Source organism: Polyodon spathula, chromosome 3, assembly GCF_017654505.1.
Source record: "Polyodon spathula isolate WHYD16114869_AA chromosome 3, ASM1765450v1, whole genome shotgun sequence".
Classification (NCBI taxonomy): domain Eukaryota; kingdom Metazoa; phylum Chordata; class Actinopteri; order Acipenseriformes; family Polyodontidae; genus Polyodon; species Polyodon spathula.
The window spans coordinates 54,472,773-54,497,947 of record NC_054536.1 but is presented as its reverse complement, the minus strand read 5'-3'; the positions used below and the strand labels follow the sequence as shown (position 1 = coordinate 54,497,947).

General features: G+C 38.4%; 1 protein-coding gene across 2 annotated transcripts in view; it reads right to left on the bottom strand.

The window, feature by feature from the left end:
• Positions 1 to 474: 474 nt before the first annotated feature.
• LOC121313181 (protein FAM171A1-like) overlaps positions 475 to 25,175 on the bottom strand; it is a 61,607-nt gene continuing 36,906 nt past the window's right edge. For both annotated transcript variants that reach the window (XM_041245475.1, XM_041245476.1), the window contains 3 exons: positions 5,411 to 5,527; positions 4,907 to 5,021; positions 475 to 4,027 (listed from right to left, as the gene is read on the bottom strand). In XM_041245475.1, the coding sequence (XP_041101409.1) occupies positions 2,467 to 4,027; positions 4,907 to 5,021; positions 5,411 to 5,527 (1,793 nt within the window). In that variant the 3' untranslated portion in view covers positions 475 to 2,466. The remainder of the gene's footprint in view (positions 4,028 to 4,906; positions 5,022 to 5,410; positions 5,528 to 25,175) is intronic.

Genomic DNA, 25,175 nt, shown 5'->3' with positions numbered 1-25,175 from the left:
TCCTTCTTGCTTGGTCATCCAGTTGGGAGGGACAGCCTGATCTAGGCAGGGTCTTGGTGGTGCCATACACCTTCCATTTCTTAATAATTGTCTTGAGCGTGCTCCAAGGGATATTCAAGGCCTTTGATATTTTTTTCATACCCATCCCCTGATCTGTGCCTTTCAACAACTTTGTCCTGGAGTTCTTTTGGAACACGGCTTGGTGCTCATGGTTGAGTCTTTGCTTTGAAATGCACTACCCAGCAGAGGGAACCTACAGGAACGGTTGAATTTATCCTGAAATCATGTGAATCACTACTATTTAACACAGGTGGATGCCACTTAACTTGGTGTGATTGTGAAGGCGATTGGTTACACCTGAGCTAATTTAGAATTGCTATTACAAGGGGGGTGGGCACTTATTCACCCAAGCTATTTATTTTTAATTAATTTTCTACAAATGTCTAGAATTTTTTTTTCACTTGGAAGTTGTGGGGTAGGATGTGTAGATAAATAAAAATGACAAATGACAATGACAAACTCTGTTTTAGAGGAGGTGCAGTGATTTTGTAGTGTGCTGGTTAACAGTTGACGTCACGAAGATGCTGCAAAATGATCTGTTGATCTTGGGCAGGTTTGTGACTCTTGGTCTCCCACTTTGTGGCCTGTCATTGACAGTGTCTAGTTATATCGTCTCGCCAGGTTTGAAATTGCTGTGAGCACCCAAGATGCCAAACCACAGTACGCAGCCCTAATCCAGCCTACAACATGCCGATTGCATGAAGGCGCCGCTGTCTTGGCAGACATGGCATATTGTTTTTTTCCGTGATTTTCTTTATCGCTTATATATATAATTTTTATTTATTTATTCATCCCCCCCCCCGATACAAATATATTGGATTTGAATAGACTTTAACCTATGTCAGTGTCACTGCATGTACAGATAGAACGGGTGACGAGGTTACTCATATTTGACAAATCCATAAGCAGATGCTCTAATCGTAAACATAGTAACTTGTTACTTTTTAAAAAAAATTTATAAGGTTTGGTGTACAAACATTTGTAAAACATGCTTTAACAAGAGTTAAAAAAAAAGGTTATATTTGCACTTTGCCTCACTTCCATTTTGTACTGAAACATCAATATGCATGTGTAATATGCATTGTATTTTACTTGCTTCTAATAAAAGCATTCAGTTCTTTAAAAACATTCAGCCAATGTTAAGTTGTAGCATGGTACAGAATAAAATGATTCTGGACAACATTTTGGAAATTCTTCAATGCTCTGGTGTGCAAACGCTATTTAAAATAATTAGGAATTGCTTCAAGGTTTTTTTTTTTGTAAAAAGGCACAGAGCTGGGTGCAACTCTTGTGCACTTTGTTTTTTTATTTTTTATTTATTCTGCATAATAAGTCTCAGATACACAAGCAACCAGACAGACTGTCATTCTGGCACTGTTAAGATGGTACAGAAGGATCACATGATCACTGTCAGAACATTCATGCTTCATAACCATTCCACAGCTCCCAGATTGAACAGCAAAGGGACTGTGTCCACCTTAAACTCCAGGACGGTAAAAAACACACATACATAACCTTCATTCTTGGCTACTTGAAGATCCTCAAAACATCCTATAGTTTACCCTTAGTCAAACAAAATCCACAGTACTACTGAGCACATGGCTAACTATACATTGGTATTGAAACTGAAAATTAAATGTCAGTTGACAATTTACTGCATGCAAACAAAAAAAAAAAAAAAAAAAAAAACCTGTTTGCAAGTGAAAAGAAATGGGAAACGCTTTGGGTGGGTCCCTTGAAGTAGGGTCTGTATACAGAAAAGGCACTTGGAAACTATGGAAGTAGATTCTGGAGGACCAGACAGACACAGTATTCAGTTTGGTTTCAGATAAAGGCTTTTGTTGATTTGAGTTTCAACTTGGCTTTTAGCCAGAAAAAAAATAAAGATAAAAAACAAACATAAAACTATTCAAACAAAACACCTGCAAAATGTTTATAACTAAAATAAAAATAATTGTCAAAATTACCAAAAGGCATCATAAGCTACATGTTACAAAAAAAAGCAATGCATGGCCTCTCACTAACATAATGCATACTTGTGTTCAGATACAGTATTCATTGTCAAGTCAAACTTAACGTACTTTTTAAAATTGCAATGCAGCGTCCAACTGCTGCTGCTATAGGGTAGATAGGGGTCAAAAACAAGGGTTTGTATTGTTCAACCCAGCTGTTGATCAATCACAACATATATATATAAGCTATTTGTCCTTTGTATGGTTGTTTCCCTTACGAGTGTTGTAATTTTAAAAGGCATAGCAGTTGTACATATAACCGCTAACCTCAACCATGTTTGTTTTGTATCGAGATAGCAGTTTGTTTCCTAGAATAGCACTTTCTGAAAACGATATTTGGCAACTTATTTGAATTTGTAATTTTGTATCTCCAGCAGGAAGAAGTTGTAAATCCTCATTTTAGGTTAAAAGACATCAGCGGTCTTTCCTCCCTCTTTTGCCAAGGGCTCTTTTTGTTTTCGTCTTCCCCACTGTCGTCGTTGCAGGGAGTATCGTGCTCGGGGCTGGTGGGCAGTTCTGACTCCGGTTCGGGCTTAGCTTCTACAGTTCTGTTTACAATGTCCTGCTGTTGCTCGGGTGAAACCATGTCATCTTCAGGCCCGGGAGTCCCATCCAGAAGAGGCCCTACTGCGTTGTCCTCAGGGCTGTAAACGGCACTTACATTTTCGCTGCCGTTTTGCTCCACGTCATCAACATATACCAGCTGTGTGTAAGCCATTACTTTCGAAATTTTCCTTTCTCTAGCCCCAGTTCTATTTCTCCTGGCAGATTTTGGTTCATTCATATCAACTCCAGAGTCCAAACTGGCATCGTTGCTTCCATTCTTTCCTGCTCGTTGGAGGTCGATGTAAGAGTGCCGGATGTGAGCGTTGGATCGGCCATCCAGGGAAACGAACCAGGCTCTAGGGTGAGGCAAGGGCTTTCCCCCTCGCAGCTCCATGAGCGTCTTTTCTGCCAACAGCTGCACCTCCCCGTTCATCTGGACAAGACCGGCCTCACTGAGGGACGCTGGGATTGACATGGACTCTGACATGGAATTGGACTGCAGGTTCCACTCTGTGCCTTGTGGGTCCAGAAGATTCTGCTGAGACGTATCCTGAGCTGACAGCTGAGGCTCAGGCGGTTGCTGGAGTAAAGGCTGATGGGAAGCAGAAAGTTCTGCTTGAAGTCTTTCAAGATCGCTCTGGTGCTCAGTCTGAAGGAGCAGAGGCTGACCAGCAAAAGGATGCTCTCCTGGCAGCTTCATGTAGTGAGCAGGAATGACCAGCGTGGGTAGCCCTTTCCTGTACACGCTTTCATTCACTTGGTCCACAGAGCTGCAGCAGATCAGCTGACCAGGATGGGGGAAACAGGTCGGTCTTTCCAGGTGGTCAACAGATCTCGACATCAAGTAGTCGGGTGGTCTCCGGTCCATTACTTGCTCTTGGTCAGGCGTGCAGGGCGGCTGGTAGACTTCTTCATGTGTGTCGCTTTTATTTTCTGCAGACAAATGGTTCACAGAAGCCTGCACTTGTCTGTCCCTTTTTTCCAATAGGGGCTGAGAAGAAACAGAGTTATAGCTTCTGCGATACTTGTCCCTTGCAGGTAATTCATAGCCTTCGGAGGGTTCATTAGATCCAGTTGTCTTTAAATGAAATGTCTCCATTGATTTGTGATATTCCTTCAATAAAGTTCCTCTATGCGTTAGGTTATTCAAGGAGCTTCTGCTTTTCTCTCTGTCTTCATGTTGTGACATTAATTCCTCTCTGGAACTGAAGTCCCGTGATGTATTGTATGAAGGCTTAAGCATGGGCGTGCGCATGTCAGCTTCTCCGCTTGACGAGACTATTTCCATGTGCACCTCACTGATCAAATGCAGCTGAGACATAGAGGTGGCCTGGTCCTTCTTCGAACCTTCCAGGGCAGAAGAGATTGGTAGTTTCCTGTGGTGTTGTCGTGGTTTTAAACATTTTCTCCTAAAATAAATGAAGGGAAGAAAATATTAATGAATTTCATAAAGTTTGCATAAAATCAGCTGCTTGACCATCTCAATCCAACATTCTTTTATCCAATTGAACTTCATGCATTTCAGGTTAGAGTTTCACAAGTAGTGGGACAGCATACTAATTTAAAAAAACCAAAAAAATGTTTTATGACAATGAACAGACATAAAAACAAACAAATCAGTTCCATGATCTACTCTACACACACAGGATACATCATTTCATTTGGACATTCCTCAAGTGAAGCAAGAATGGAATTGAGCTTTACTGGCCATGTTGCATTGAAGTTTGCCTAACCTCATAGTAAAGCCTGGAATGACTCAAACCACCTTCTTGATATGAAGAGCCCCCAGTTTCTGGCAGTCTTGCTAGGTTCAGAAACCTTTATAAGAAAATCATGCTAGGCACAAGAAATTCAAACTAGCTAGAAGTGGCCATGTAATAAGCTTTCCATAGCAGTATATCCTGCCTCCAAACTTTCTGTGCTGCATGTGTATGTGTGTGTGTGTGTGTGTGTGTGAAAGGGATAAAACCACATCATGAAAACATATTGAAAATTAACACAGCATGTTTGTTAACAAGTTGTGTTTTTTTTTTTTCAAACCTGTGAAAGCCCAAATGAGAAACCACATCAGCGCTGTTACAGTGACGCAACACTTGAGCTTAGTTTCACAGCAGAGTTTAATAAGGTGAATAATGCGATTTTCTAAAGGTCACAAACTGAGCCAGCATATAAACTGGTTTACAGTTTGAAAGCATGGCCTCCTATCTTGTATCTCAGCTTTTCTTGGCAACAAAACCTGTTCAGTATTCACTCCCTTTTGTTTTACTCAAAGGAGGAATGTAACCCACCTGCAGTAATACAGCAGTAAGCAGAGCAAGACCAGTAGAATGACAGCCATCCCACCTAGAATAGCCAGCAGAAAGACTGTGTGGTAGGTGCTGAAGTCTTTAGCCACCACTGGACCTAGAACATTAACAATGGAATGGTCAGTGCCTGAAACAAAGCTCTCCCTACTTTGCATGCAAAGTTTAAAAAGCACAGTAGGTATAAAAAGCACTGCAATTGTGGTTTTACAAAAAGAACCGTCACTAAGATGACAAATTACTGTAAAACACTTTGTATTTGTCAAAGCGTCTTTCCTCCATTATCTTTGCCATTGGTCTCTGCTGATCTAGTTATTCAGACTGGAAAGCCAGGTACAACAAACTATGGCCAGAAGGTTGAGAAAGTTAAAAGAATGAACAACCTCAAAACCTGAAATGCAGTGGGGTTTTTTTTTTTTTTTTTTTAAGAGGATTTTTTTCTTAAATTGTATTTTTATTATTTTAATGAAATCAAAAACACATGCTTGCCTGTATTCAGTGGTGACATGGCTGCTACCCAGTATCCCAAATGTGGCGCAATGTATGTCAATGTGAGTCGATTACCCTCCTTTTGTACAAAGCCCAAGCTGCTTTTCAACCAGGCCCCTGCAAAAATAAATCCAGTTTTAATTACCTTCACACTCAGAAAGGTTTTACATCAAACAGCACCTGGGTCTATACACTGGCAGGAGGATCAAACACACTCTCAATAACCATCTTTCACTGTACTTTATTTGTACTTCAAAATTATGTGGAGTACATCAAATACTTGTTTTCAGTTATTTTTGTACTAAAAATTGTTTAGCCTGAAGAACAGAAAGGATCTTCCATGTGTCAAGATAGCATTTTTAACTTCAATTTGCACAAGAAGCGATTATGTTGAATTACTACTGAACTGGCCAAGAGTTCGCCATGACACTTGGTAGGCTGCAGATATCACTGGCAGCCAAGCCGAGAGCCTCAGAAAACAGCAGTCTACCTCAAACATGGTCCCAAGAGGGTGAGGTGTACATGCTAACCATTTCATCATTATCTACACAATTCAAAATACTGATAATGATAAATATATGATTTACTACAATAGACAGTGCGTGCTTTTAGACTAAAATTAGGAGTGTTATATTGATTGCCACAACCAAATACTGAAGATCAACTTTCTGCTCATTGTAACAGAAAAAAGGGTAAAGTAACACTTAAAAAGAAATTAATGTGTGATACTACAATCCACCACTAGATGGAAGCACAAATGCAGGAATTGTACACCAGAGCCCATGCTCTCCTTTGTTACTTGACAGTGTATCTGCATAATATAAGCTAGTACATAACACAAAAAAAAGCTTCGTCTTTATCTTTGCCAAAAAAAGTTCAGCCTTGTCTGTACTTGATAACAAACAAGCAGCTAACAGCGGGGACATACAGGAAAGAAACAAACACCCCTCTAGTGAACAGCTAGCAGGATTACTGCTGTCCCCTCTGCTAAATGAGTTCTTTCACTTGATTATGCCAAGCATGGCCCATCATCTAAGGCGATGCTCATTTCTCAGTCTTACATAAGGCTATAAATGTGGTGCTGGTTCAGGCCCATGTGGCAGCTGCCACAGAGAGGAAGTGCCAGCCATCTACTAGTAGGTCATCACTTTATCCTCAAGACCTCCAGAAAATCCTGTACCTTTCTCTACTCTTCATGAGCTTTCAAAATCAACCCATAGTACATTTCATTTCAATTTACATTCTGTAGTTTACAGTAGAACAAAATACTGTATTATAATAAACAATAATTAAATCAGCAACTTTACTAATTAATTTAGACTCTACCTCCTTCTTCAAATCTTAATCGAATCAAGGTTGATTTTCAGAGGGACACAGTTGACAAATGAAGCATACTGTTTAGTTAAAAAGATTACCGTTGAAGACACTGCAATAAAGCTTAACATAATCTAGCACAACCAAAATCAAATGTACCAGGCATTGGAGCACAGAAAGCAGGATTGTAAAAACAAACAATCATATGTTTCTACACTCCTGAAACAGGACCCATAGCCTATCATTTGGAACAGAAAACTTGACACAACCGAATTAGCAAACAAAAACACCACATCTCATTGAGTTCTAACTGCATTTTATTATCTGTACAGTAACTACAGAAACAATCCCCAACAAAGTAGCAGACAAATAAAAATGAAACCACAGAAGTTAACCCAACATATTCTCCAAATGATCTTAAAACAAGAAGGCTAAAGGTCTGATTACAAAAGGCAATGTAACAAATATATAATCTACTGTTTTGAATGGGTGCAGTTACACTGAGTGCGGAATGGAAAAGCAGCATGGCGGAAAACCATGAGGGATAGAAAGCAGAGCGAATTTTTAATAATACCGCGTGGCAAATCTCCATCTAGACCAATCAACTGAAGTGTTGTTGTGTGACGCTATCTGCACTCCGTACAGTGAGAGATGGTGAACGGAAGACTGGTTTTCAGGGTGCAAAAATGCCCTCAACTGTATGATACGTCCCGTCCAGATTATAAGGATATGCTAAAAGAAGCAAGACACCTGGGACGCCATAGCGGCCAAACTAGACACGTCGAGTAAAAATATTTGCATTTGAAGAGCAACAGAAAACACACTATATAGCATACTGTAAGCTATAAACCTCCAAGCAAAACATTTCAAAGTTGCAAAAGTCTCAATGATGACAGGCTTCTTGCAGTATTTCATGGAGGTTTTTTGTACAGATTTTTAAATTATATTGTCATAAAACTCTTGGATTTGCCATGCCAGGTAAACAACTCGGTCATGCAATGCACACGGTCTTTATATGGTGCGGAAAAACATTGTTTGGTTCAGACATGAGCTTTGATAGTGTTTATTAATATAAATATAATGGTAAAACGCTGCATGATTTTTAAAAAACATTTTTTTAATAGACACATACACAAATACAGCACACACATTCATTTTTTTTCTGTCAACATTAACGTGATAATAAATGTACTACCACCGCAAGGTTTCCCACCTCCAGTGTAATATGAAAAACTGTACAGTTTGCCACTTTCCGCTACCGCTCCCAGTGTAATCAGACCTTAAACTATATTGGGGGGGTCTTCATACATTATTTTTTTTGGTTTCCCTCAATCTGAAAATGTATGCAAGTTAATATGCTAACTGTATGCAGAGGAATATTCCTCTGCATAAAAGGCGTATGTTAATTTGAAGATGTGTGTTTCTCCTTTCAGTAAAGCGGTGGGAATAGCTTAGATGAAACTGTTTGGGATACTGCTCTGCTATAGTTGCTTAAACTTCAACACTTTTTTGTGGTTCGGTAAAAGTAGTCCCCTTTATTTGACAATTGTTAACCGCATTAACTTTGCACTGCCGCCAATTCAATAAATCTGTACTGCTCACTTCCTATTTTCACGGTGAGTGGAAACAAAATGGAAAGATTCATGGTTTCTGTGAAAGTCATGACTGCCGTGATATAATACTAGCCTTACTTCTAAGTATATCTATCTAAGCAATTTCAGTCCTGTACTAAATCAAAATCAAGTAACAGCGCCAGGTATGGAACTAAAACCGAGATGTTTTGGCACCTAATTCAATTTTGATGGGTTGTAATATAACTACAACAGTATAGCTGCATGATTTGAGGGTACACTGTATGTAAATTAATTAATGGCTATCTGTGTTCCTATTGGCTGAAACGACCTGGAAAGTGTTTATTAGTGTTTGGAGTGTTAGATCAGATCAATAATTGAATGGCTACGTGTTTTTTTTTTTAATTCTTAAAAGATTTCAACCATGTAACAGGAGGAAGGGTAGCGCTCTATTTTGGCAGTGAAAGGGGTAAACTGGATAAATGCAATTTCAGATTTCTGCTGTAGTTCACATATCCTGTATGGGCAGAACTACAAAAGTTAACCACAAACAAACATGTTCAGCATACCATGAAAATGCTGTACCCTAATCCAGAAAAACTGGATGACTACAAGTGACTTGTAACAAACCCTCTAGACATAGCACCTGTCAGGGAATCATTGCCTAAGACCAGTTTCAATAATAGCCTCTTCAGTGTATTAAGTTTGTTTGTCACTGAATAATCAAATCGCTTCCAAATATTTCAGCAAACACTGCAGAAATGTCAGATTTTTTGTTGCCGAATCAAATTACAGCATTGTTGTGTTTGTGTGTTGCCAAGTAACAAGTAGAACAAATACAGATGTCCTGAGATCATTCATTTTGGTCCCACTCTCCTCCAGTTGTTCGATTCTTGTGGAATCACATGCTTCTGGAACAGATGCACTTGGTAGTCAAGCTTGGTTCCATGTTTAACCCTAGCTGCATTGCCACACTATACTTTCCAACACGCCACCCTGCAATTCACACTTTGTATTCCATATTCTTGCGCCCTTGGTTTAAGCCCACAATTTTCATATGCTGACACCAAGTCCAAAATACTGCACACAGGGCAGGTTTTTCTTTTAGCAAAGTGTCCAGTTCAAGCTTGTTGTGTACTGGAGTGCAAGTACTATACGGCACATTATTTTAGGTTTTTAACTGAAAAACACTGGTGACTGCCACTCATTTTTTGTTCACTTAATCCTGTTCATGTTGCAGTTCACTGCATTTTGGTGGAGGCACAGCGTGTAATGCTATTTCCATCTGTTCGGTTATTTGATTTGAGCAGTTCTTAGAATGCCTAAACGCATAAAAACTCCTGAAGAGTACTTGGGCATCGCCTGTCGGATAGTGTTAAATAAATAAATAAATAAATAAACAGACACTGATGTTTTGCAATCTATGAATTTCTAAAAATAGACCACCAATAAAAAGAAGCCCTTATTATTGTATTCATAAAGCCAGTACAGGATTTATGCATAATCAGGGTTTCATCTAGACTTGCTGATGCATGTACCATGCCAGTCCATTCGAAATACTGTAGATGCAGGTTGTAGCAACATACCAACTTGTCTAATTTATTATTTAAATTCAAATGCTGTTAAAGTTGTAGTGTTCTGCAGTGTCTGAAAACGATAACCCCTAGGCAGGGCACATGGTTCAATCAGTGCAGGTCAACCAGGAAACCTCTTACTGGGTGCCAAAAATACACTTTTTGACAGACAACAGCATGGAACAAAGGGACAAAGACAAGGACTTACTTGTAGTACATTAATTGTAAAAACTAAATACAAATCATAGGGATACACACCGCAGATAAATCATCACTGCATTAGAATTTCAAGCAAACTGGTAGGGAGTGCCTAATTATAAGTATAATTGTAAATCTCGAAAAACAACTCCCTTCTAAATCTTTTGTAGTCATCTTTGTATTACTTTAGTATAAATACATGTTAATTTGGATTCATATGTTGTTTTTTTCTGACTTTATGTGAACGAAAAGACAGACATTTGCCCATTTTCCCATTGGAAATAGTGATATTTTGAAATATCACTGTCCTGGTCACAAAAGCAAAGTTTGTGGGGAATAATAGCCATTTTCTATACTTTTGAGGCATAAGCAATTAGGAAATAACACTTACTATCCAGGAACAAAAATTGAGTTACATAGTGTTATCAGTAATAAAGGAAAAACAAAAACATAACTGATACATTTAGTTCCTGAAACATGATCTGCTTATATCCACTTGTTTGTTTATTTATAAATGTTGTAAAAACATATACTATTAAAACACATGAGGCTGAATAAATGTTCTAATATATCTAAGTCAAGTACATTGGATTCACAGTGTTTCCCCGTTTTATTCTTAGTTGTAAACAAGTTTCTGCGTCACGTTTTGTCTCTGGCTGCTGCTGTGAAACGTCTCTGCCTTTTAAAAATTAAACACACGTCTCAGTGACGTCACACGGCAACGAAGCTCAATCCCTCGCCTATCCAATGGTATGCGTTAACAAGTATGGTGGCCCAGTAAGTCAAAGAAACAAAGTGTTTATCGTGTTTACCAGATCACTGGCCCGGAATAACGCTTCAGCATCGGAGTGTTTACACGATCATGGTCGTTAATGGCAGTGTCAGAGACAAGAACAGTTTATGGATGTTAAGTAGAGGTCCGGATTGCTGGTTATTACAATGTGCAACAAATCACCAAACATTACCCGTTTATTTCAGTAGCCTACCACCAAATTCCAGCCCTGGGGATTCAAAAGCAAAAAACAAAGCACCTTTTCACTTTATTAGTGTTGTTGAACACGTCAGCTTGATGGCCCAATAGTATTTATAATAGAACATAATAGAAGCAAACTATATTAATTTTAAGTAAAATTCTTAAGTAAATGTATTTTTTTAAACTCACGCTTAAATGTAACAGCTCTCAAACATCGACACCTCTTGTCAGCCATGCTCAGTATGGGAAGCGAAACATCAGCTAGCTTCCACAATGCCACCTTTTTTTTTTTTTTTTTTAGAAAATCTTAAAGCAGCCAATGCTAGCACTAGCAGGGATGGTCCTTTTAGTGAATTGGAACACTCCGGTCTTAAGTGAAATATGGAGGCTGGTATTTAATTATGCTCAGCGATAATAAGCGCAGTTACCCGGAGAACACTGATAGATCCCAGAGACCTTGAGACTCAAAAGAAAAAAATCGGGAGGTTAGGCAGGTATGGGTCACAGCCAGATAATATCCTTGACCTTGCAAGCGTGAGCACCCTCGCTGACCATATGAAAAATGCTTTCCTGTTAAATGTACTGATGATACGCATTTACGTCTTAAACAATATGGAAGTCTGTATTTCATTGGTGCGCATGCACACCAGTTATGTGCACCCCTGGTTATAGAACATCCTCAAAAGAACACGATGCAAGAATGCAATAATAAACCAACCACACTGCACACATTGCGGTACTATACAACTTGACAAGTCCATTGGAAATAAAAACACATCACGTGTGACTCGAACACACTTTCCAGATATTACAACATAACGATCAGGTTCTTGCCAAGGGCTGGGTCAGGAGTCAGCTGGTTCCCACCAGGCCAGTCCATGAGGACACACACTTCTACAGTACTGTACACAGACAAGCACAGACTCTAGTGCTGGTAGAATAAAAGTTTCAATTGTGTTCACATCACATCGAAAAACACCCCTGAGCATTCTATAAAAAGATGAACTGGTACAAGAACTGGATTCATATACACAGTTTGATGTCCAAATGTTTTGATGCTTTCTGTAATTTTATAAGTATTGGTTTATGAGAACTTCTCTCATGCTACTTTTATGGGCAATACATTTTTTGTCTATTTCTTTGTAAACAAGCCCTAAACAATATGTTGTTTGTACAAGTCAAATCATGCCAATTGTGTCTTCTAATACTTTAGACAGGGTTACAGGCAGTACCACTTTTTAAAAAATGATTCTAAAGGCGGGGAATGGTTTCAAGATTTCTTAATTGCATCTAAATAAAAGCTACACCTGGAGGTAGGCAAAGGGAGCTGATGGAATGCAGTAATGAAGTGTTAATGAGGCACCTCCCATGGCTACAGATCAAAACAGTTCTCCAACATGGAGGAACTTCAGTCTGTTGTGTGACCTCACTGCAGCTGGATCCCCTTCTCTTGGAGCTACCCAGTGGGCCAATTAAAACACTTGTAAGTTCTGGACCAAATATTCCCTTGTTAGAACTGGTGGATAAATAATCATATTCAAGCCCAAGCATGGTTTCAATGGCAGGGTTATCTTAAATTCACAGTACTAATGCATCATAAAATGACTTGAGAAACGTTCAAGAAAAATAACAATGAAACCTTAGTCTTTACTGTTCCATAGGGAAGCATTAACTGCTGACCTTATGCTGAAAATGAAAATATCTCCCCTTGAGGTACAGTGCATTACAAATCCTGATTTAATCATCAGGTATTCTGGACACACATTCAGCAATATAGTCAATCCAACCGATACTAAACTACCTCACAAATCATGCATGCATGCATGTACCTCTCTGAAATTCAACCTATAACTGTAGCTCTGCTTTGGGTTTCTACTGTCTCTTAAAACTGTTACATCACAGGTAGTAACAGAGAGCAACAGATTATTTTTCATATTCTACAAAGCTAGGAGTCTACTATCTACTAGACTACCCGTACATGTCTCTTTCCACCTTGAGTTTGGAGGTCTTCCATTGGCTAATAAACCAACTGTTTGTTATTGCTGCATCACCAATAACAATCTAGTTTTTACCAGCAATGTATTTTAGAACCTTTTTCTATTTCGTTTTGTAATTCTAAAGGTTTTTAACTTGCATGCAAAAAACCCCCCAAAAAGCAATGTATTGGTACTTCAGGCAGCATTGGGGAACTAATAGTGTAACTTGGTCACCATGGCAAAACAGACTGTGAAGCTTAAATAGAAATCCAAATATAAAATAAATACTCCACATGGCTTCTTTCCAATCCTAGAGACTTCAGGCTGTGTTTGGAAGATCAAGCCCTGACATGCTGGAAAACCACAATACCGCAAGAAACCAGATGAGCAGCTCAGAGAATGGGGAGGTGTGCATTTCAAAGTGTGCGCAGGTGCAGGTCAACAACAGGAGTTCTATAGTCACTCAGCACAGCAGCCCACTGGACCCAACTCAAAAACTACCACTGTTTAAAAGTTAAATATATATTTATGTAAAAAGAGAATATGTGGCTGAAAGTACAAATCCAGTTGAGGTTCTAGTTTATTGAATTCATAACAAGGCACATGCTAAAACAATTTGGCAGACATTAGCCCCATCCAAATGTTATGCTGCCATAAATACAGCAACAGAAAAAAAGTAGCCTTGAATCAATCATGTATCTTAAAGTGGCTCCATAGCCTGAGTGAAAGAGTGGTTTGAACTGTGTGCTGGGTTCCAAATGCTGAGAGTTACATTGGTGTGAAAACCTTACATTTGTGATTGTATGTTCCTGGTTGCTCAAAATATTTTATTTTATAGAAAAGGTAGATATGCGTATGTTATAATTTCGTACTAGTTCTGAATAACTTTATTTTACAATGTGTTTGTCACATTGAAGGTAAATGGTATGTGCTTCCCTACTGACGTTTTAAAATCTTTACAGCTAAAATCATCCATCATAGGAAGTATGCAACACTGGCGTGGCAATACAGTGGGATATGTATGTATTCATTTGTTCTGTGTACTGTTGGTGTGCACACACATTTAAAACTACACATTTGTTTAGGCAACATTTTTTGCCAAATATATCGCTGCTCCACTTAATTTAGATTAAAATACACATATTGTCCACACCTATTAATATAATAACTCTACACTTACTGTTATATGGGTAGAACCAGTGTTCTATAAAAAAAAATATTATCTAGAATGACTTGTGTTAAATATTACTAAAATTTAAAATTACACATTTATTTTAACTATTTAACTGACATGTCTGATTTTGCACTAATCCTCACCAAACTTATTTTACTATAGAAGTTTCCATTATATCCGTGTGCTTATTATGAGATTATAAGGGCCCTCCGCATGTGCCTGTACTGGTTTATATAGCCACTGTATTACTGTATACAGGTCCAGGAAGAGAACCCCATTGAAAAACTGCAGCCCAGTAAACCAACGATTGTGCATCATCAACATGGCAATCAAGAGACTGTGCCCCTGGAACGGCAAGGCATGCAGACAACTGCCACCGAAATACAAGACCCCGGCTGCAAGCGGGTCATGAGTCTTGACGGATGCGCCTGACATTAACTGTGGTCTTTCTAATAAATTAGGATAGATGTGACAGTATAGCCCTTTTCACACAGACTAGTTACTACGGCTCAAAGCCGACACTGAAACAGCATGTTGGGCTGTGTGAATTGCCTCTACCCAGAGCCCACGTCAGTTCTGATGGCTCTGAACCACTCTGACAAGAGAAGTTTCTGTACTAGAAGCAGCTCTAAACCCCAACAAACTTTAAGGACACTGCTACTACCCAGAAATCTGCCGAGTTGTTTGACTACTATCTTTTCAAGAACCTTGGCTAAGAATGGCAAGTTAGTCTAAAGTTACTCAAAACAACAGTTAGATTTTTTTCAGTAGAGGCTCAACCAAATAAGTTCTGAAGTTGACAGAGCTCTATTTATTATCTCGCCATGTTGGCGTTCGATCCCTTACCCAAGTCGAGATTCCTTTATGTAAAGCAACTAGGTACAGTATTTTCGATCTCAGCTGTCGCCTGAACAGCTGGAATTTAAAAATGTTTTTTGATAGCTGTCACAAAGACGGCCGGAGTGGGTGGCATCAGACCAGAAGCAGGAAAATAAACAAAACAGGACAGATGAGTTGAAATGATGGTGGCGTTTGCTGGCGCCGGTTTATTGAAAAATAAAACAGGTTAAACAAACACGAAAACACAGGACACGGCACTCTACGCCAAAATAAATAGACAAACAAAAATGGACTAAACTTAACAAAACGGTGCACGGACAGACACTGACAAACACGGCGAGTTTTAAATAAACAAGTATCGTGCTGGTCCCACCAGCACGTAATAGCAATTGATATATTTAAGTTTCTCCTTCTCTCGCTCCCGTTCTCCACTCACCGAGCACCCAACCGCGAATATGTGACAACGTGCATCTATATATACAGTTGTGCTGGGATTCAATTACCTATTAATTATTCACTTGAATCCCAGCACGTGAATTAATAAAGTGCATTCCCCGTGCTCACATATTACTACATTTCACTGGCACGTGAAGTGCTGTGCAATCCTCGTGCCTAAATACACATATACATTTTTAAACACTCGTGTTACACAGACCCGTTTATATCCCGTGTACCAATGTCTCTACACCAACATTTAAAATACACCACACGCAACACATAACAGATAATATACACAGGGACGGGCACTTTGTCACAATACCACATTGCCTTTTCGCAATAAAATGCGAGAACTACATTGTCCGTGACCCCCTGCAACCTATCACGTTGTTTTATTATATAGTATAACGAAAATTGAAAGCAAGCAAAAACGTAGCCAAATCCACCTTTTCAGCCGAAGACGGTGTCCTTTTTTGTGATTGTTCTTATGGCAATGGAAACCACTTTAACAATCTGTTGATTGACTGGTTTGAAAGTTAGTCTCTCAAACCCTTTGGCCGTGTGAAAGGGTTATGACGGTATTATACCAGAATCACGTCAGTCATGCAACAGTTTATTAGAATATTTTCAAACTAAGATTGACAACGTTCGCCAGCACATTCTTGAATTCTCTCATGATGCCTCTGTACAGTCTTTTAGTTTGACAGGTTTTGCTGAGTCCTCTCTTGTTTCACACTGCTTACCTCTGAATCTCAATGATCTTATTCTTCAAATGAAACCAACCTCATGCTTACTGGATCCTATTCCCTTTGTTCTTTTTTGTTCTTGTCTTGCAGATCTTAGCCCCTTTGTGTTAAATATTTTAAATGACTCCCTGAGCTCTGGCGTGTTGCCGGTTGCTTTTAAAACAGCAACAGTCACTCCAGTGTCTAAAAAAGCTAACATGGCTTTGGATAATTTTAATAATTATCGTCCTATCTCAAATCTGCTGTCTTCTAAAATATTAGAATGAGCTGTCACTTTGCAGTTCAATTGTCATCTAACTGCAAAAATACTTTATGAATCTTTGCAGTCTGGTTTTCAACTACACAGTACTGAAACTGTCCTTGTTAAATTTACAAACAATCTTCTTATGGCAGCTGACTTGGGTGCGTTATCAATTTTAATTCTTGTGGATCTTGGTGCTGCATTAGACACTGTAAATCACTAGACTACTTGATAGGTTAGAGTTTGTTTGGCATTTCTGGCATTGCACTAAAATAGTTTCCGTCGTACCTTACTGGGCGTCAACTTTGTCTCTCAGTGAATTTGATTTTTTTTTTTCCATTTATCGTTATTACAATGTTCAAAAAGATCTGCCGTTTAAAAAGTAAAATAAACACGAAATATTTAATCACATCTCCTTAATTCTTTTAGTCTCAAAAATTGAAAGAATTATCCAAGGCAACATACAAAATATATAATCCCCATTGGCACTATGTAGGCCTATTGTTCATATATGGTGTGGCAAAGTGCCTGCCGCTGTGTATATTTTGTGTTGTGTGTTAATGTTGATGTATAGTCATTGGTACACAGGATATAAACAGGTCTGTGTAACACAAGTATTTAAAAAGTATATTTGTATTTAGGCAAGAGGATTGCACAGCACTTCACGTGCAAGTAAAAAGTAATAATATGAGCATGGGGAGTTGCACTTTATTAATTCACATGCAGTTGTACCGCGACTCCAATTGAATGATTGATTAGCAATCGAGTCTCGGTACAGCTGCATAAAAGCTGCATGTTTTCACTCACTCGGGGTTGTGTGTTCGGTGAGTGGAGAATGGGATTGGAGATGGAGGTAATAATAATAATAGTAATAGTTCAAATAGAAGCTCACCATGTTTGTTTAGTGTTAGTCCGTTTTGTTTCATCTCTTTGTTTTGGTTACCAGTGCCGTGTCCTGTGTTTTGTTTGTCTTGCAACCTTTTATTTTCTGTCTGTCTGTGCACTAATAAAGGCTGAGCGAGACCATTCGCTCAGCTCCACCAAACTCCACCTCTCTTTGTTTATTTCCTGGTTCGTGTTTCTGGTCTGACGTCCCCCAGTCCAGCCGTCTTTGTGACATATGGCCAATATCATCCCCACACAATCAATTTCCTCCAGGGAAATAGGAACCATGAACAAGCTATTCCACATGGCAACACAGATCATTTACTCTTTCAAAAGACAACTTCAAGAACATATGCTAGGAAGCGAATATTGTTTGGAAACCACTGATGTTCTTTCAGCAGCTACAAGACCCTTTTCACTGAACAGATTTACCTTTTACTTTCCAGCTGGCTTCTCATGAAGGTCTAGAATTTCACCCAGCTCCAATGAAGCAGTGATGGGTAAAGTGATATTGAAGTCTGTTTTATTAAGGGAACAAGAGGATTTTAATCCAGGTGTGATAAACGTTTAAAACACTTCCTGTATGACAGGGTTCACATACTTTTTCAATATCAAAATTCCATTTTTTCCATACATTTTCCAGACTTCCATTTATTTTTTAGTTAGTTTATACTTTCTATGTTTTAGATAGTTATCCACATAGGCGGGCAGCCGCAGAGCATTATAGCTTTTTGATCCAGAGCTGAAGTTGCTCCTGGTTTTCTAAAAGTATTTGTCAGAATCTGGAAGTGCATATCTAGCAAGAGACAATGTAGGTATGCAAAAGAAGTAAGATACAATCTGTAACAGAGATTAAACAATTCTTGGTGTTAGATCTCCTTCCCAACCTGTGAAGGCACTATGTAAAAGGAACGGAGTACCCTTAACTAAATGGCATGAGAATTTATTCCTTAGGGTAAGTGGAAGTCGGTCATTTAGGAAGGGTGCGGAGCTATGGCACCCAAGCTCACTGACTCGGACGGGAGACGGTGTGGCATCAGAGGATTGGAGGAGCAGATGCACTCGTTAACCTAGGGGTCACGAGCGAGGGTATAAATATGGGGCATAGTGAAAGTGAGCTTTTCCTTTGTATATGGTTAGCAACAAGCTAGAAGGAGTCCCGTTATTTGTGAAAGAAACCGTATTTGTTAGTTTTATCTTGTAACGCTGTTTGTCCGTTTGTATTGTCTGTTTCAAGATTACTAACACGATCTGGAGCTGCAGCCACAAGCCAGCATCAGACCCGGATATCACCACTCACTTTTCACTGAGGAACTGTCTTTGCACCACAAGCACTTAATTCACGCACTGTAGGAACTGTGTCTGTTTTTTGTGTGGGTGAGAAAAGACTGGACTTTTGGTTTCGGGTCAAACCCATTTGATTTACAAAAACAAAAGTGATACACGCCACTATACCACTTCCATCATTATTATTGTTTACAGGTTTTGCCATAAGGCTCTGGACATTATAATCATTAATAAATATTCTTGCACCTGTGAATCATTGTCTGTGTGATAAATCCGCTCTGCACTGCGCTCACCTGCACATACTCACCACTTTGCCATAAATCTAACAAATGTCCAGCATTTGAGAACTACTCTGCATTATTTACAAAAAGAATATAAGAAGTTGTATACTGCAAGTATACTTGTGTCAAAATAGGATAGTATAATGGTAGCAATAGTATATTAAAATCAGACCATTTTGGCACACGTATACTTGCAGTACTGTATATTACTTTTTTTTTTTTGGGATGATATTGGATCTGATCCAAACTTCTATATACCCTCAGTCAAATGATGAACATTATGGGATGTGAAAAATGACAAAATTGAAATAACAAAATGTGCACGCATTATATATTAAAATGTGCAAGTGGCGTGTATTAAGCATATAACAAATACTAAATATTACATAACAGCCCTGTTTGGGTCCAAAGCCTTTTGTTCGATATAGTAAAAGGACAATCCAAAACGAATAATATAAGCTGCTGAAGTAAGTTAAGGAAGTCACCTTGGATAAAGACATTAGCTAAATTATTAATAATTTTAGTGCTGTTTTTATTCTTTGATTTTCTTTATTATTATCACATTATTTGTCACTACCAATAATAATAACAACAACAACAACAATAGCAATGAGATTATGAATAAAAGTAGGGTTACAAGCACAGTACCTATTTGTGGCACGCTGCATCCCCCCCCCCCTCCCCCGGCAGACAGTTTGGACCCGAGACTGTTGCTGCAATCGGTACTGTAAGTTACAAGCAAGCATCATACATTTTAAATAAAATTACCGGTACATTTTATTAATCACATTAAAGAAATGAAAAAAAAAAAGCGATCTTAACATGCTACGTTTATACACACCATAGGGGCTACAGAAAGCGCTTATTTTTTAAATCCGAGTCAGTGATGATAATAATCGGATTCCATTTTTTTTTTCTGGGTTGGGAAATAACATTAACGATTTAATAAAGGTAACAAGGTAACAAAATGTGAATCTTGGTGAGCAGAGTACTGTAGCTTGTAATTCCAGTCTAATTTCATTTAAAAAAAAATAAAAATAAAATCACATTTCAATATAAATGTATATACTTTGGCTGTCAGTGTCCACTTTACCATTCGTTTCACTGGCGCAGACAGAGTCATGTAACATATACTAGTTCGCTGACTAGATAGGATTACTTAAATTGTCAGGACGTTGTCAGGGGTGTTACACAGGGCAATCCCCGCAGGATTTAGTCACAAGCAATATAGTTGCTACTAGTAAATTGCCTAGACAGTTGCCGGTAGAGCAAGACCTGAAAATCAGTTTCACATTTTTCCAGACTTTCAGACTCGCGTATGAACCCTGGTATGAGCTTTAAACAGTAAGGTGTTGAACAATTACATATATGATGACATTTGGAATAAAAATATTTCAACCGACATAAAAATGTAAAATGTGTGACTATGATGGTCTGACTTGTTGTTTAAAAAGACATAGATATTTTAATTATTATTATTATCATCATCATCATCATCATCATCATTTTTCAATGTTGATATGTATTTTCTAAATTTATGGATTTTAAAAAACTCCTAGTGAACCCATACCAAGATTGGCAACTCTGTGCCAACAGGATTCAAACCACTGAGCTTCCGCTTGCATGAATCATCCTCCACTCAAAGCACTAGTACTAGCTGATGTCACCAGGGATCCCTATGATTCACAATTTGAAGGGTCAAATCCCACACAGGCAGAGTGTTCAATGGAAGAGTGATGGGGATTTAAAGAAATAAAAATTTAAAAAGAACAGCACACTTTCCACAAAATACATGTCCAGTTGTCAATAGAGACAGCTCTTAAATACATTGGCTTTGGTTTCCTCTTCAAGGGTTACAGTATGTGTACAGTGCCTATAGAAAGTCTACACCCCCTTTCAAAATGTTCACCTTTTGTTGCCTTATAGCCTGGAATTAAAATAGTTTTTTTTTTTTTTCATTTATCTACACATCCTACTCCACAACTTCCAAGTGAAAAAAATATTCTAGAAATTTGTAGAAAATTAATTAAAAAATAAAAACGGAAATAGTTTGGTTGGATAAGTGTTCACCCCCCTTATAATAGCAATCCTAAATTAGCTCAGGTGTAACCAAATCGCCCCCAAAATTACATGATTTCAGGATAAATTCAGCAGTTCCTGTAGGTTCCCTCTGCTGGGTAGTGCATTTTAAAGCAAAGACTCAACCATGAGCACCAAGCCGTGTTCAAAAGAACTCCAGGACAAAGTTGTTGAAAGGCATAGATCAGGGGATGGGTATTAAAAAAATATCAAAGATCTTAAATATCCCTTGGAGCAAATTCAAGACTATTATTAAGAAGTAGAAGGTGTATGGCACCACCAAGACCCTGCCTAGATCAGGCCGTCCCTCCAAACTGGATGACCGAGCGAGAAGGAGACTGATCAGAGAGGCTACCAAGAGGCCAATGGCAACTTTGCAAGAGCTACAGGCTTTTATGGCCAAGACTGGTCAAAGTGTGCATGTGACAACAATATCCCAAGCACTCCACAAATCTGGCCTGTATGGTACGGTGGCAAGAAGGAAGTCATTACTCAAGAAAGCCCATCTTAAATCCCACTTGAACTATGCAAAAAAACACTCGGGAGATTCTGTAGCCATGTGGCAAAAAGTTTTGTGGTCTGACGAAACTAAAATGGAACTTTTTGGCCTAAATGCAAAACATATGTTTGGTGCAAACCCAACTCAGTGCATCACCCAAAGAACACCATCCCTACTGTGAAGCATGGTAGTGGCAGCATCATGTTATGGCAATGTTTCTCATCTGCAGGGACTGGGGCACCTGTCAGGATAAAAGGGAAAATGAATGGACCAAAGTACAGAGAAGTCCTTGAGGAAAACATGCTGCCCTTTGCAAGAAAGCTGAAACTGGGACGGAAGTTCACCTTTTTCAGCATGACAACAACCCAAAGCACTGGAGTGGCCAAGGAACAAAAAGGTAAATGTCCTTGTGGCAGTGTGCCCGCCCCTGTGCATATTTATGTTTACATGTTGCGTGTTGTGCGTTAATGTTGGTGTATAGTCATTGGTACATGGGATATAAATGGGTCCGTGTAACACAAGTGATTTAAAATGCATATTTGTAATTAGGCACGAGGATTGCAGGTAAAATGTAATAATATGTGAGCACGGGGAATTGCACTTTATTAATTCACATGCAGTTGTACCGAGACACCAATTGAATGATTGATTACCAATCGAATCTCGGTACAGCTGCATAAAAGCAGCATGTTTTGACTCGCTCTGTGTTGGATGTACAGTGAGGAGGTACGGGTGAGGGAGAGGATTAAGTTACTACAAACAATTGCTAAGCATTTTGGGAGGACCAGCACGATACTTGTGTGTCCGTGCGTCCTGTTTGTCTTGTCTAGTGTTAGTCTGTTTGTTTGTTTATTTCTTTATTTTGGTCTAAGGTGCCATGTCCTGCTGTGTTTTCTGTTTAAATAGACACACAGCAGTGTATTTATCATATCATTTCATCAGTCGTCTTACTTCCTTCTTCTGACGTCACCACTCTACTGTCCTTGTGACAACCCCGAAGAATCATAGGAATTGGTGCAATGTCAAAACACTTAAGAACATTTAAAAATAAACAAACATGCGTGCTAGGAAAGGTCAGATTCTTAGTCTTTCATTCTAAAGATTGTGATCATAAGATGCTTCGACAAAGTCACAAGGAACTATTTTACTATAGTAATTCAATCAGTTAATTATTACATTTTTTTATTTTAAAACATTGTAAACAGTGTCTCTGCTAACCCTTGGTAAACTGCTGAAATTAAAGTTAGCATATTATGAACCGTCCTTAGTATGCAGCTTTTAAGTACAGCTCACTGTGAACTGCAGCTGGTTTCCTGCTGTCCCAATGAATCGCCTGCTTTGGAATAATCTGTCACAGCAACACACAGCTTGTGTACTACAGGTAGTGAAATGCCACCCAAGCCCTGAGAACTCATTGCAGCCTGGAATGCGACCCAGCACCAACAGGCTGAGGATTCTTAAAACAACTCTGCTGCCATATTTCATTTCTGTCAACATATCTTCACAAATTAATCTTTCCACTCCATATAACAACAAATATACATTTTTAGATTGAGGAAATAATACATGCTAGAAGTGTGTGTTTTCTTTGATTACTTTGAAATTGTTTTAAGACAAATTAAAAAATAGAAGACAAATTGCTTAAGGTTGTCATTTAAATACGTTTTATTTTTTGCATTAGATATTACATTCTAAACATGTCAGAGTTTATGAAGTTATTTTGTAAGTTCTAAAGCTGCCAACACTCTTCTAGTATCACAGTTCTAATGACAAAATAGGATAAATCAAATTGAGATTAGTACCTTGTGAATTATTGCCTTGTTTTGCTATTTTTGCCTAGTATGCATCTAAAACAGAATATATTTAACCCCTAATAAAAATGAGAAAACTCAAACTATCTGTACTAATGTTTAACATCTCCACGCCAATGGAGTTCCATGAGATTACATTAAAACAAAATGGATTATAAGGGGATTTAATTATTCAATTATAAACCTTTAAAAACAGCAGAAAATGTTGTGCTTAATGTCTCCTAAACCACAGTACTGTACACATTGACTAAACAGGGTTAAACTAGGGCATATGGACTCAGAAAAGACTAACAGAGATGCCATTATAACAGGGAACACTTATTCTGAGTTTGTCTTCCTTTTAAACAAATGTCTATCCTGAGACCACAATATTTAGAAACTGAAGGCTGAAATGAGGAGATTATAGGTATGTTTAATAAATAATATTAAATAATGAATAAACTCTAACCTCTAACTCAATGAACCACATGAGAAATATTTATCTTTCGGAAGGATAGACGGTTTCCAGGCTGAAAATAAACTTTAAAAAAAGTTCAGTGTGCAATTTGTGTTACGTCTTCAAAACGAGAATACAAGTGTTTAATGGGGCAATCCGTAGTATAACGAATGTTAAATTCTTCCCGTGTTGTTTCCTCAGGCTCAACTGCCTAATAACAACCCCTGTTGTGGAAGGTGGCTCTGGAGCAGCTGTAGTTTGCACCCAGCAGCTGCCTAACAATGCCTTCTCTGGGTTCAGCAGCGTGGTCTGGAAAACCCAGCCTGGGATAGATGAATTTCCGAGGGCAAACACCCACGCAATCTCCATTACAATGACGTTTAATCAAAAAACAACTGAATTAAAGTAGATGACTGTGGTCAGTGGCGGAGGAATAGTCAGTGCAGCTGGGGCAACTGAACAGGGGCCCACGCACTCAGGGCGTCCTAGAGATTTTACCTTCATAGTCATATCATTGTAGCTACCATTCTTAACCAAATCAGATTCATTTTTCAAAACTGAAAAACCATGAGGATACAAGCCTGAATGTTTAATACATACACAACTCCAGTGAGCCTACTCCATAATGAATGCAAATAAAATTGCTATAAAATGTAGTACTCTTGCTATACAGCAGCACTAACGCTGAGTGACAATTTAACTGCGCAGATTTGATATATGAAAGAAATGGCTTTACAAAGGAAAGTACTGAAAAACAGCATTTGTAGTGCAACCACTTTGAACCTGGTTTATACAATTTATTTATTTGGAGAAAATGTTTCAGCACTAGGGAAATCACCCTGGATTGTATCAACCCCCTTTCTGTGGCTATCCCAGGATTACCCCTAAAGAAATACGACCGATGCAACCCAGGTTGATTGCCTGCTACAGTAAAATGAAGGTGTGGGTACTGGTTAATCAACTCAACCCCTAGGCAGGCTTATCATAAAAAAACAATGCAGCACAATAAAGTCTACGCTTCCTCTGGTCTGGTCAAAGAACCTTACGCGCAAGTCTGACACGAGAAGTAAAAGTATATCGGGGTAAAAAAAAAAAAAAAAAAAAAAAAAAAAAAAAACACAAAGAATATAAATCTAACAAATCACAAAAAGATTAGGGGACCAGTAATAAGTCTCCAGAAGAATAAGGAGTTCAAAAATGAAACTAAAGCCTTGGTTTTCATTCCTTCCAATTTCATAAGGCTGGCTAAATTCAAATAGATGGAATATAAAACTACATTAAATAATTAACCAAAGAGAAAGCCAAGATTATTTTTATTTTATTTCTCAGTTTTTATCAATTACAATTTAATCCTAAAGACTAGACTGAATAGAACACTTGCCTTTGTGAATGACAGAAATGAAACACTGTATGAAAAAAGTGACCAACTAGAAAAAATACAT